General features: G+C 38.0%; 1 protein-coding gene across 4 annotated transcripts in view; it reads left to right on the top strand.

Moving 5' to 3' along the window:
- Positions 1 to 5935, top strand: part of galr2b (galanin receptor 2b) — a 45728-nt gene extending 39793 nt beyond the window's left edge. For all 4 annotated transcript variants that reach the window (XM_055153018.1, XM_055153019.1, XM_055153017.1 and 1 more), the window contains one exon: positions 4580 to 5935. In XM_055153018.1, coding sequence (XP_055008993.1) covers positions 4580 to 5336 — 757 coding nt within the window. In that variant the 3' untranslated portion in view covers positions 5337 to 5935. The remainder of the gene's footprint in view (positions 1 to 4579) is intronic.
- The last annotated feature ends 7433 nt before the right edge of the window (positions 5936 to 13368 follow it).

Below are 13368 nucleotides of genomic sequence, written 5' to 3' on the forward strand. Positions count from 1 at the left end.
GCTGTAACCTATTTATCTTTATTGGGATATATAGGGTTATTCCTCTGTAGAACATTCTAGACAAAGCAAGAACATGGAGATAAACAGGTGGCGGACCCTCCACTAGAAATGTTACATAGTGCACTTTAAAAGAAGACATATTGTGCTTTTGTCTGCTATAGTTATAATTTCTAACCCCTGAATGTCATTATGTTATATTGTGGACATTTGTAATCAATAGATCAATATTAGTTAAAAACGACTTAATAAAACAAACAAGCTGATTTCCAGGCTAGTACAGAGCAGTGGGTGTGTGGAGGTGAAAACAGGAGTAGATTGGAGCAACGACATCTAAAAGAATAAAGTATAAAGATTACTCAAATATGCATGAATCGTTCTAAATACAAATTTGAGTGGGTAAAGAAGGGAAGGGAAACAATTATAAAATGGTTTAAAGCTCTAAAAAGTTGGTTTTGCATAATATCTTTGAACACCTTTAATACAATTTCACAATATTAAGAGGAAGAAATCTGATCTCACCAGTAATAATGATCTAATAATAGTCTTAAGTAGCTCAATGCTCAGAGGTGCCCATCAACACTTTATTCAGGCCCTGCTAACTCAACAGTAAAATATCTGCATGAGCAACTGAATATCCCTCTCAGATTATTGCAGGTGCTCAGAGCCCACTGTCGTCATTACTGCTGTTTGTCGACATTATCAAAAGGGTCAATACAGACACCGCAAACATCCGCAACAAAGGAAGCGTTCTGTTTACGATCTACCAAGGTTAATTTCTGCCACACAAATCAGTTGGCATTTAATAATTGTGTTGTCAGAATATCTGGTGCACTACACAATGAAGGACAAAAGCACCATTGTACAGTGAAGTGATGAGACAACAGATAGGATAGTAGAAATAAAAGATTTATTTTTGATAAAATCATGTTCAGGGATGTAACCAGGGTATAAATGTACAGACTTGCAAAAATATCTAACTGCAACCTCAGCAACAAAAGTAGGTTAAATTATGTCTATAATGAACCTGGTGTTAACATAAAGTTCTGAGCTCAGAACCTCCAGAATGATCTGAGCTGCAGAGGCTGCACTAGCACTGATGAACGATTGCCTGCTGATACTGAAGAGACTCTGCTCTCTTTCTCTCTCTCTCTCTCTCTCTCCGTCTCTCTCTCTTCGTCTCTCTCTCTCTGCTTTCTGATTGGAGAATCATCTTCAGAACCAAAATACCACATTTATGACATAGTAAATGTGGCCATCATGCCCAGTGTTTTTGTTATTAAGTATAAATGAATATTACAATTGTAAAGTAATATTTGATTTGAACATGTCTACCTCATGTCTCTTACATTTGGTTGCTAAGATCTTATCACAGAAGAGTATTAAAAAGCAGAGAGCTATTAACAGTTAATGAATATAACTCAATAAAACTTTATTTATCCCCAAAGGGGAAACACGGAGCAGCGATGAATATATCACATAAAATCAAAGCGACATTAGGCACTGCCATCTGGACACTGCTGATCACAAAATGGTGACTGAGATTGAGAAAACACATATCACTAAAATTTCCATAATACTGTACATAAAAGGTTAATTAAAATTGTTTATACTGAAGTAAAAGTGTTTTTATTTTTAGTGCAAAAGAGCTGCTTTCCAGCATAGTTGTATTTGTTGTGCTGCACCAGTCCCTTGTGTCTATAGTAATACCTGAAATTGACTAAGTCAACTGGGGCCACTGAAGAAATGATTGAACACCTCCTGATTCTTTACAATATAATTAGCCTACATTTCTACACTATGCCTTCCAATATAATCACATTAACTTACAGTGAGGTGAATGGTGATTACATGTTATTAAATCCACAGAAAATTACACCCTGACTGCCTCATATTGAACTTGTAATCCTTGTGCACACCTTATTCCAATAAGTACGGGCTTCTCTGCGTCTTGTGGCACATAATCCAGCTTCCTTTCATAACCTCACCTGAGTGTGAGTCACATCACTGCCCTGGAGTCAAAGGACTTGCAGAACATGGCACCTTTTCACACACACGTCGAGTGGCTTTGGCCCTATTTCATCAAGGTTTCAAAGATGAGAGCTTTCCCCCCTTCTGTTCCTCAAGTGTCTTCGCTGAAGTCGCTGGTAAAAAGACTGCAAAAAATCTGTGAAATGTGAATCTTATCCCTGCTATCTGCAAAAGACCTGAAATAGACCAAATGGTAATGATAAAACCATTCACTCAGTTCATAATTGGCTCTGGCAAACTAGCATTCTAGCCACAGCTGCCCTGGGGTAGACTGACAGAAGTAAGGCTGTCAATATACCATAGTATACCGATTTTATTTGTAAAGCACTTTAAAAAAATGTACAGCTGGACAAAGATTCATACACAAATACTGAAAAGACAAATACCATCAAAGTCACAATTCAAATACTAAAAATAATAAGACACAAATTACTTTAAGGTGCAATATGTAACTTTTCTGATGGAGGGTCCATCACCTGTTTTTCTTCATGGAAATGTTATTGCTTTGTCTGAAATGTTTTACAGTATGGCATAAACCTTTCTATCATCGTGGAAACTAACCCAGGACATGTTAATGGTCAGATCCTCTGTTTTTGTATTTTTGAGCAATAATACCACCTGTAATTGAATAAATGTAAGGCAAATCTGTTTAATGTCATATTGTGAACCATTCAAAGCAGGGTGATGGAACCCCAATTGAAAAGTTACACAGTACACCTTTAAGTTAACAACAATAAAGCTACATCTCTGAAAAATTGTGTATTTTTAGGAGTGATTTAAAAACACGTAAGTACTAGTATATGCAGCATTAACGTCTATGCCAACTAAAAACAAACATATGCATCACATTTGTATAGGATAGGTTGCTGAAGTGTCTTGCTTAAGGACACAATGACCTTATGCATTATAGCCACTGTTGCCCCACTGCGACACCTGTTATGCCCAGCAGCCTCCCATTCAAATACTTACCAGAACCAAAATTTCTTAGCTTTTGAGGCTAATGTTTACACAGGGCTTATTTATGCAGAATGTGAGGCTCAAAACTTGATTTTGTGTTTTGCCATAGCAATAAAAATCTTGAATTGGAATCTAAGATCAAATTGGTGACCCACTTTTTATACACTAGGCACTGCAATGTTGAAAATAGGAAGAAAAGAAGATACAACACAATGAATAAGATCTCTTGTATCAAAACATTGCATTGTGGGATATGTGCCACCACAATGATCAAACCTGTGTAGAGCTGACTGTGATCCAGGCTTCGCTGTTGCCATGCCATAACTTTGTAATGCAAGCTCCACAGAATCCCCCTCTGAGACCACAAAGCCCCCAGTGTGCAGCTCCATGTTTGGAGAGACAAGCAAAAACATCTTTTATTCAACTGCACCTCACTTCTTTGAGCTGGACATGGTCATTTTGTCTGATCCCTGCTGATGATGGCAGGAGCAGTTTTGCCATGGCAACTTCAGATGTTATGTTTTTAGCATGGACTGAAGGCCACAATATGGGTGGTCTCTAAATGGTGGTCTCAGTTATGAGTGAGTGATGTATTACAATTTTACCCACTTCCTCCTTTCACAGTTTGCAAGTCAGGTAAGCCAGTTTTAAGCCATGTTATGACACTGTTACCTCATCAAAAACAGCTTTAGAAGTATTCTGTTCATTCACTTGTCTTTGAATAACTCTTTATCATTAGTCTGTTTACATCTCTAAAGCTCAAAATGCTCTTTTCCACCGTGTGATGTCATGAAGCAATAGATTTCAAGTTAAGAGCTACGTTTGTTCAGTACAGATTGGCAGTTCCAAGTCTGAAAGGTGTATGAAATCTCAGAAGCATTTCCTGTGCACAGAGCACTTCCAGTATTACCACATGACATCACAAGGTGGAACACACCGTTTCTGCCTAAATATGCAGGGTTTATGAGTTAAACATGTGTGAATGAAACAAAACATAACTATAGGTATGTTTGTGATGGGGAAACAACATTATAACATATATCAAAAAATAGTGTAGCATCCTATATCCTATGGTCATTACTGAAACATATTGCAAGCAGCTGCAGATCGGGTCACCATACTTTTAGCAAGGTTTGGAACATTAATTTCTGAAGAATTAAGTGTTTTAAGAGTATCTTGGAACACATAGTGCGCTGCAGTTTGTTCAAATTAAACCTTTCCTGGATATGAGACAAAATAAAAATAAAAACTGTTTTTCAGCTAGTATAATATGTGCTCCTTTCTTTTGATATGGACCTACCAATAACACATTTTCTGGTAGTAATTAATATAATCTACTCTGAGCGTGTGTTTGTATTTTTTTTTTGTATATTTTCAAATTGAACCAAAATGAGAATTTGTACCAGCTAAAATGACCATAATTTCCTATTGGGTTGGACACTTCCAATTATAAATAATAATAGAACAATTCATATTTCTGTATTCAGACACAGATATGATTGAAAGTTCAAAATCTATTTATTCTTTTTGTTATACCTCAGTTTCACTAAACATATTTTCACTAACATACTCAAATCTATTTCTGTCACTGCAGATACCTGGCCATCCGTTACCCTCTGCGATCTCGTGAACTTCGGACCCCGCGTAATGCTGTTGTTGCTATGGTGATCATCTGGGGTCTGTCTCTGGTGTTTGCTGGTCCCTATCTGAGCTACTATGACCTCATCGATTACGACAACAGTACGGTGTGCATCCCTGGCTGGGAGGAGCAAAATCGAAAAGTTCTTGATACCTGCACTTTTGTATTTGGCTATGTAATCCCTGTTCTTATCGTGAGCATGTCCTACACCAGAACCATTAAGTACCTCTGGACCGCCGTGGACCCCCTAGACGGGATGTCCGAGTCCAAAAGAGCAAAACGAAAAGTGACTAAAATGATTATTATCGTGACTGTTCTTTTCTGTATTTGTTGGTTACCATATCACGTTGTCATCTTGTGCTATCTGTATGGAGATTTCCCCTTCAACCAGATCACGTATGCATTCAGGCTCCTGTCTCATTGCATGGCTTATGCTAACTCCTGTGTCAACCCCATAGTGTACGCTCTGGTCTCCAAGCATTTTCGCAAAGGATTCAAGAAAGTGTTCAGCTGCATTTTGAGTAAAAATGGAAGAAACAAGGTCCATGTCGTTCACGTGGCCAACACAGTGCCGGGGTTTGAGGCCGGGTCCACAGAGGTGTCGCATATGCATGAGGAGAGGCAGAATGAGTGTGAGATGACAAACAGACCTCGACCAGAGCCCAGGGAGCCAACAGTGACTCTGAACCTGCCCTTTCAGAGATCCACCTGAACATGAAGGAGACAGGCTCTGAATGTGGCCCTATTGGAGGACTTCATGAACTGTTTAAAGTGTGTGCTGTTTACCTTGTGCTGTGTATTCATTGTTGTGACAAATGACTCATATTGACAAGCTTATTAATTACACAGTAGATTAAGTTTTAAGGAAGTAGTGCCAGAAATCTACTGCCAGAAAATATTGTGTTTTCCACTCTAACCAAAGTATCAACATGATTGGTTGTTCAATCACTTCATGTTTTTGTCCACAACCTGCCTTTACGGCTGTTTACATTTTGTTATTTATTCATGACTGTATTAGACTGTATAGAGAAGAGGACTAAGACAAAGTGTGGCATCACCGATAGCGCCAGCTCCATTCAAATGAAGCTCAAGAGACAAGCAGTAACGGGGCGAATTTGGAGTAGAGCTCCATATTAGGAATAGGAATCGATTTACAGCCAATATCACAAAATAAAAACACCAGGATCATGTAGATCATGAACATTTTAAAACCAAAATGGCTCACTGCAGCAGTTACAGAGACAGGGGTGACCATTTTTTTAGGTATAGTCAATTCGACCAAGAGTCGATGGAGCAGGAAGTGCCCCACGCTCACTTTACATATATATATATATATACAGTGCAGTCTGTGGTGCTGTCACTATTGATTTGTGGTAATGTGATGTCTGAAGCTGACCTGATTTTTGATACTATCCATTAATATTTATTGTATAGTCCATATCAGCTATTAGCAACTTGTAGCCAACATACAGATGAACATCCCTTTAGATCACCATGATAATGTACTCGGTTGATATCTACCACAAACACATACAAAAGGATTCTACAGTGTACCAATGAAACAGAAAATGATGCTGTGTGAAGACATTCTGGAAATTGGTCCAGTCAGACAATCATAAAGCCGCCTTAATCATAGCTTGCACTATGCCATTTCTTTTATATGCGTCCAGTGTAATCTACTGTCAGTTCAGATAATTTGGTTTTAATAGCTGCTACTTACTTCTCTTTTGAAGTGAACAGCAAGAGGACTTACATCCAAGTGTTTAGCTGAATCATTACAATCATTTTAAAGTGGCTTACCCACAGGAAGTGAATGGTGCTAGACTTTTCCTCACTGAAGGTCACTCCAACATGTTTTTACCACTATTTTTGACAAAGACTGCAATGGCATTTTGAGTCTAGTGTTGATTTTAACACCTAGATCAGAATGCTTTACTTTCTAATGCAAGAATTAAATACTTCTCACTAAACCTGTCTTGCACGCATAAGTTCATTTTCAGATTCATGATTAAAGGTGCATTACTTAAAAGGTGCACTCGCTTGCTTCTATGGATATGTCACTGCTATGCATGAAATGTTCCACAGTATGACAAAAAACAGATCTACCTTACATTTACTAAGTTACGGATAGTTTTATAACTCAACAATACCTAGAAAAACAGGCATTCTGACTGTAAGTGCGGTTGCCTCTCCACAGATCTGACCTTTAACTTGGTCTGGTTTAGTCTCTATGAAGATAGAAAGGTTTACTCTAATACAGTGAAACATTCCAGACAAAGCAGCACCATCTCCATGGAGACGAGCATTTAACAGACTCACCACCAGAAAAGTTACACAGTGCACTTGAGTTGTGTGATCCTCTGTTGTCCTTTATTTATTTTTTATTTTTTTAATGATTATATTTAATTGGGTCTGTTTCATTGTTCTATTTATTTGTTGTTTTCACTCCGTGTTTATTGTGTTTTTTTATTATATTATATGTGCAGCACTATGTTTACAAAATGTGGTATAGAAATAAAATGGACTGAACTGGATAATGAAATAGTGAACCCACATCTAGCTTAAAGAAGTATTGATTGTTATGTTGCATATAATGACTGATGATTCAAAGCATGTTTATCTTTGCTCTTTGTTGTACATATAATTATGTATATTGCTAAGCACGTAATTGAGTATATAATTTAAATGCTATATATTCTGTATCCCCCCCCCCCCTCTCTGTTTGGACCATAGACGATAATGTGTCTATGTTTTGACTGTGAGCTTGTGTCTACCTCAAAATGTTGGAAAACAAGATCTAAAGCTTTTGTGTTGTGTAAGGTGCAGCTGTCCTCGAAAAGAAAAACATCCCATTTTGCAATGGGTATGGTCTATTGTGTTGGTATTGATCTTGATTCTTCTGTTTTGCTTATTTGAGTGTCATCATTTTCCAAACCGAACACAGTATTTTGACATTATATATATATACAACACATTATTAGATGTGTTTACTAAGATATTTGAAAGTGCAATCTAATATCTGAATAAATATTTTTGCTGTCAGATTTGATTGAATTCCTGTTTAGGGTGTATAACTGCCATCACCTCTGAGAAGCAGTAAGCAGTGTAGTTCATTAACACCTTGTCTATACAGTGGAAAACAACATCACAAGAATATAGTGTATTCTCTTTTAACAATATATAGCTGATGCTGGGTTATTTTTATATGTGACTTTCTAGCTATAATATATAACATAACATTTGGTACATCTAAGCATAGGAACTCATAGGGATTATTTTTATAGCTTCAAGGCAGAACTGGGGTTGCAATTATTCAGTAAAAACAAGGTACAGAAGTTGAAAGCTCTGGTAGGCTATTGGGAACTTTTCAGATCTGGCCTTCAGCTATCATTATTTATTCAGTTATAAATGTTTTATTGCCTAAAGGTCCTTTATTACAGGAAAATGACTCTTGTCAGCTTTAAGTTAAGTTATGTTAGAATGTTGTTATCTCACCCGAAACATACCTGGAGTTGTGTTTTGTTTCATTTACACATGTTTGAATAATCCTTTATTATTAGTCAATATAGATCTCAAAAGCTCAAAATGCTTTGTTCCGCCTTGTGATCTCATGAAGCGAGGTATCAAGTTAACAACTACAGTTTTTTAACAGCTTTAGTTCAGTAGAGATTGGCAATTCCAGAGCTGAAATCACCCAAAATGATTCTAGTCAAAGTGTATGGAGTTTAAAAAAACATTGGAGCTATTCCTATATTACCACATGGCATCACAGGGCAGAGCAGTGTTTTCAGTTTGAGAGAATAACTCAGTATAAATATGCAGGGTGTGTATTAAACATGTGTGAATGAAACAAAACACAACTCCAGGTATGTTTGTGAAGAGGAAACATGGAGGCGCAGAAGTATCCTTGTGGGGTTCTGTCGTTTGTGTGAGGCAAACTAAAAGATTAGGTCTCATCTCAATACAACAGGAACTTTTCTATTTCTATTTCAACCTTGCAGGGACAGTGGATACTTGCTACATCTGCAAACTCAGCTCTTTGTGTTGTTAGAACCACATGGGCCCAAAACAATATAGACATCTTTATGGTTTCTGAGTATATATATAGATTATGTCAGGCCTACCTTATATCCACTGTAATGGTAAAACAGCAAATATTTCTGTGTTTCTGACCAGGGGTTTGTGCTGTTCAAATTGAATCATACAGAGAAGCGTGGCAATGCTGCAGAGGATCCCAGGAGACCAGCGCCGCCTCTGTGCAAACACCAAAGCCCAACACAAAGACTATTCATGCAGTACTGAAAACCAAAGAGGGAAACCATTCAATTGCAAGGCTACCATTCATACAATCACACAATCACACTTACATCAAGAACACCATAGTTTGTGCAGAAAAACACAAAGAAAACGCACAAGTGGCTTACCCGCCACACAACTTCCTCAACCTATTATAAGGTCTCTGTTAGAGCATTACAGTACTGGAGAGCTTGTCCACCGATCAGAAGGTTGGCGGGTTTACACAGTTGGTAGGAAGATAGGAATACTGTTGTTGTGTCCTTGGGTAAGACAGTTCTCCCACCTCGCACTCAGTTGGCAGGGCAATCAGATCAACTGACCCTTGTTGAAGGTTGAAGGGTCTATTCCAACAGACACTAAGCACTTGTTACTGCCAATGTCTATGTACTCTGGGGTACAAATGTGTTTTAAAGGGTGAGTGGTTCCATTGCCATTTGCCAGCTCCCAGCTTTGTGTCTATGAGCAAGACACCTAACCCTCCTTGGTTCCAGTGTCTGTATACTCTGGTGTATGAATGTGTGTGAATGGGTTTGTGGTTCCTTTGGTATTTCAATCCCAGCTGTAATCAGTCACCAGTGCACACCGGTGTTGTGTCTATGGGCAAGACACTTCTCCCCTTGTATGAGATGTTTCAGTGAATAATGGTGGTCAAACGTAGCCTGATTCATCAGCTGATTTCACTTCGTGGAAACAGTTAGACCTCGCAGCTTTAGGATTTGTTCGCTCAAAGGTAGGCAGGTAATCGCTGCAATTTGGTTGTGATGTATGTAATGTGCCGCTAACGGGGCTAACTGATATGAACTTTTCCCAAATCCTATAGGGAGAAGGGCAATAGCACCTTTCCCCTTGATAAAATTCACTGAACATTCCCTTTGTTCCAGCTTTAAATCCTCAATCTCAGTAATCGTTGCCAACACAGAATGTATGGCTTTGTCTACATCCATCTCGACCGCTTTGTTTACTGTTGTGTTGTACCACAAAAAGGGACCCAGTCATGGCTTCACAGCTCTTTACTAACTGGCCGGTGCGTGGTCTAGAAACCTCCAGGGTTCTTGCAAACCGTCTAGTCTAATGTATTCTGATTCCTGACCTAGTCGTTGAAGAGAAATGATATTGAGAGGAGGCATTACATGGTGCCAGCCTGGCTAGGTCAAACGGGCCTGACAATCATTCTTAGGGTAGGAAATTGACAACAGTCTTTTGTGAGCCTCCTGTGAATCCCACTGTAATATTGCACCAATAAATTATATGTGAGGTGATATGTTTTCTGGCTCTCTTACACTGATGCCATATTTCAATTAGAAGTTTAATTAAAGTGTTTATCACATATTAGGGCACAGTGTTTATGTGTTTTCATGATTAAAATGAAGTAGAGTACAAAAACCCGGTTGTGCCTTCGTTACATCAGCAGGACTCCAGGCATGTGTGAAATTACATAAATCTGTGCAGCCAACAGCAGCTGTATAATTACTGGTGTTACGTGTTCTGGAGGAGAGGAAGGCTTTTATTGTTTCCCCACGGCTCAGGATACTCACCTAAAATTGACTTTCAGTTTACAGAGTGCATGCACTGCTTGACCTTTGGGTGCAAAAACACTCCTCGGGTAACACAAAACAACAGAGGTGACATATGGGGCACTGGCTGTTGTTGATGATTGCTTTTTGGACATTTCTTTCTTTTGGAGCTGGATGTGACATGGCTCAGTTTGAACAGAATAACTGACATTACTGATTTGGAAGCTGGACTATTCTATGTATTTTGCAGTGACGTCATGCTGGGGGTGTTCGACTTGTATCTCTATGGGCGGAATGTTTAGCTGTTTCTACGGTGACACAGTGCACACACAAACAAACACAAACAAAAATAAGATGGTAAAAGTGGTCTGAAAACTCCTGAAGAAAAAGTACAAAACTAATATAAACAGCACCTTTTCAGGAGCCTGTGATCAATACGAGAGTTCATGGTTCTGTTTAGGTGTCTGCTTTTCAACAATAAGGTGAAAGTTATTATAACTGAAACTGTTACTAATGCTAACTAGCATGTGAATGGCAGCATGCCCATGTCCACTATGTTGTTGTTGTTGTTTTTTGTTTTTGTTTTTTTTGTTTTCCCAAAATTAGATCCTTAGGTTCCCTATTTCTACCAATTTGGAAATCAGTTAGACCCGACCTATGTTACAGATGTAATGTAGAGGTCATGGTGCAAAGGACCCTAGACTGAAATGACTGATACATAATAAAAAAAATGACTTAACTTTCATTTTGAGAAAAATCTTAGAAATAAGAAAAATCTTAGAAATGAGGGAACACAGGACGTGGGAACATAGGGCCGACCCCCTTGTGAAAAAAAAAAAAAAAAAAAAAGTATATGTACAAGTGCAAATGATCTCACCTGTTGTAGTTTCAACCAAGTCAGCTCTTTTTGGTCAGATTGTGTTAAAATAAAGATCAGATTAAGTCTAACTTGAGTCACTAGAGTTTCAGACAGAGCAATGCTTCCAGTTAGCTTCACACCTCCAGGTAATGTGGATGACATCAGTTGCAAAGTATCAATAACTGTGCATTCACTGTTCCTGATTTGATTTTAGCAAATTTTGTAGCAGCTGCAACATATTTTAATTTACTGAAGTGTAAAAGATACCTGATACCTTATCAGCATTGTCAAGATATTTGTTTCTAGAAGTTGCTTGGTGTTTTGAGTATTAATATTTTATAAATGCATAGTGCTGGACTGCAGACTAGAACACCGCCCCAGGAGAGCAGTGAGTCAGAGTAAAGAGAATAGCTACAGCGTGTTCAGGACAGGAAAGTTTGTTGACTTGTTATAAACTTTTTAAATAGAATTTCTGCAAAATCATATTAAAAGAAAATATCCTGGATATATTTAAATGGTAATAGTCACATTTTTATATAGTGTTTTTCCATCTTCAGGGCACTCAAACACTTTATATCACCAGTTCATTCACTTGTGTACACAGATACAGAGGGCAAGGTGGGTTAAGTGTCTTGCCTAAAGACATAACAACAGCATTCATCAGTGGGAACTGGAACCGCAACCCCAACCCCTGGGTCAGCGAATCAATGTTAAACCAATGATGTTTATTTTGAGAGTGGGATTCGAACCACCAACCTTCTCATCAGTGGACAAACACTACTGAGCTTCTGTCGTCGCAACTATTTCACTTTCCAACTTCTCATTACAGTGTTATCATTTAAGGCTGAGCTCCCAATTGCACATTATAACTGAATCTGGAATAGACCAAGATTAAACCAGGACTAGACCCAGACTGAACCAGACTAGAACAAGGCTAAGCCAAACCACTTAAACTGGGCTCAAACCAGGACAAGCGTAAATGCAGTTAATGATTTGTTTATTTTAATAATCTTGTCTAAAAAGCATGGGTTTTAGTATAATTTATATCACATTTATGTACACTGCTTGTAAATTAGCCCACATTATTTTCAGATACAATAATAATTTAGCTCTTTTCAACTAAAATGAATAATAATCATCATAGAATAACTGCCTCCATTACAAGCCCAAATTAATTAATCAATTTGCTATAAAATGTCAAACAAACAAAACTACAAAACAAATCCAAAATTGCCAGTGCAAAAAGACACAGCTAAATGGAGCATGAAAAAGGCTTTTTATTAATTAGTGACAGAAGAAGAGCAAGAGTGATACAGTGGGTGGTTCCAGCTATTTGGATTTTTTTTTTTTTTTTTTTTTTTAGGCTAATGGATACTCCCCAAATGTAGACTTTCCATCTAAAATGCATTAATCCTGAATAATTATAATATGGATTAACACACATCATTATCAACACATTCTTGAATACAGGTTTCATTCATGCATTCTGAGCATCCTAATTATTCACGAGGATGAGTTTTAAGTGCTTTTTCACAACTTTCAGAGAGGAGTTTTGCTGACAGTAAAGTTAACAACAACTACCATGCTAATGAGCAATTTCTGATTACTGGACAATAAAATGTGCAATAATTAGATTTCAGACAACAGATTTCAGTGGATTTATTTGTCCTTAAACTTGATTTATCCCTGAAGAAGCTCCTGTCCATCATGGATAAACCCCAGCACACCCTGCACAGCACTATCACCAGACATGAGAGCACCTTTGGGACAGGCTTTTGTCCCTGTCCTGCTCCATGGACAGACTCTGGAATAGGTTTATCCCACATGCCATATATCTTTACAAAGCATCCCAACAGCTGATAAATGCAAGAGGATGCACTGCTGTGTTGCTATGTTGCTGGTGCAGAGCTTTGAATTTCCTTGGGGACCAATAAAGTATCTATCCATCTATCCATCTATCTATCTCTATCCATCTATCCATCTATCTATCCATCTATCTATCTGTCTCTCTATCTATCTATATACTTTGAGCTCAAGAGCTGCTTGAACAATATACATATGTACTGAAGCAAGAC

This window comes from Boleophthalmus pectinirostris, unplaced genomic scaffold (genome assembly GCF_026225935.1).
Source record: "Boleophthalmus pectinirostris isolate CB_2022bp ecotype Guang Dong unplaced genomic scaffold, ASM2622593v1 HiC_scaffold_17, whole genome shotgun sequence".
NCBI lineage: Eukaryota > Metazoa > Chordata > Actinopteri > Gobiiformes > Gobiidae > Boleophthalmus > Boleophthalmus pectinirostris.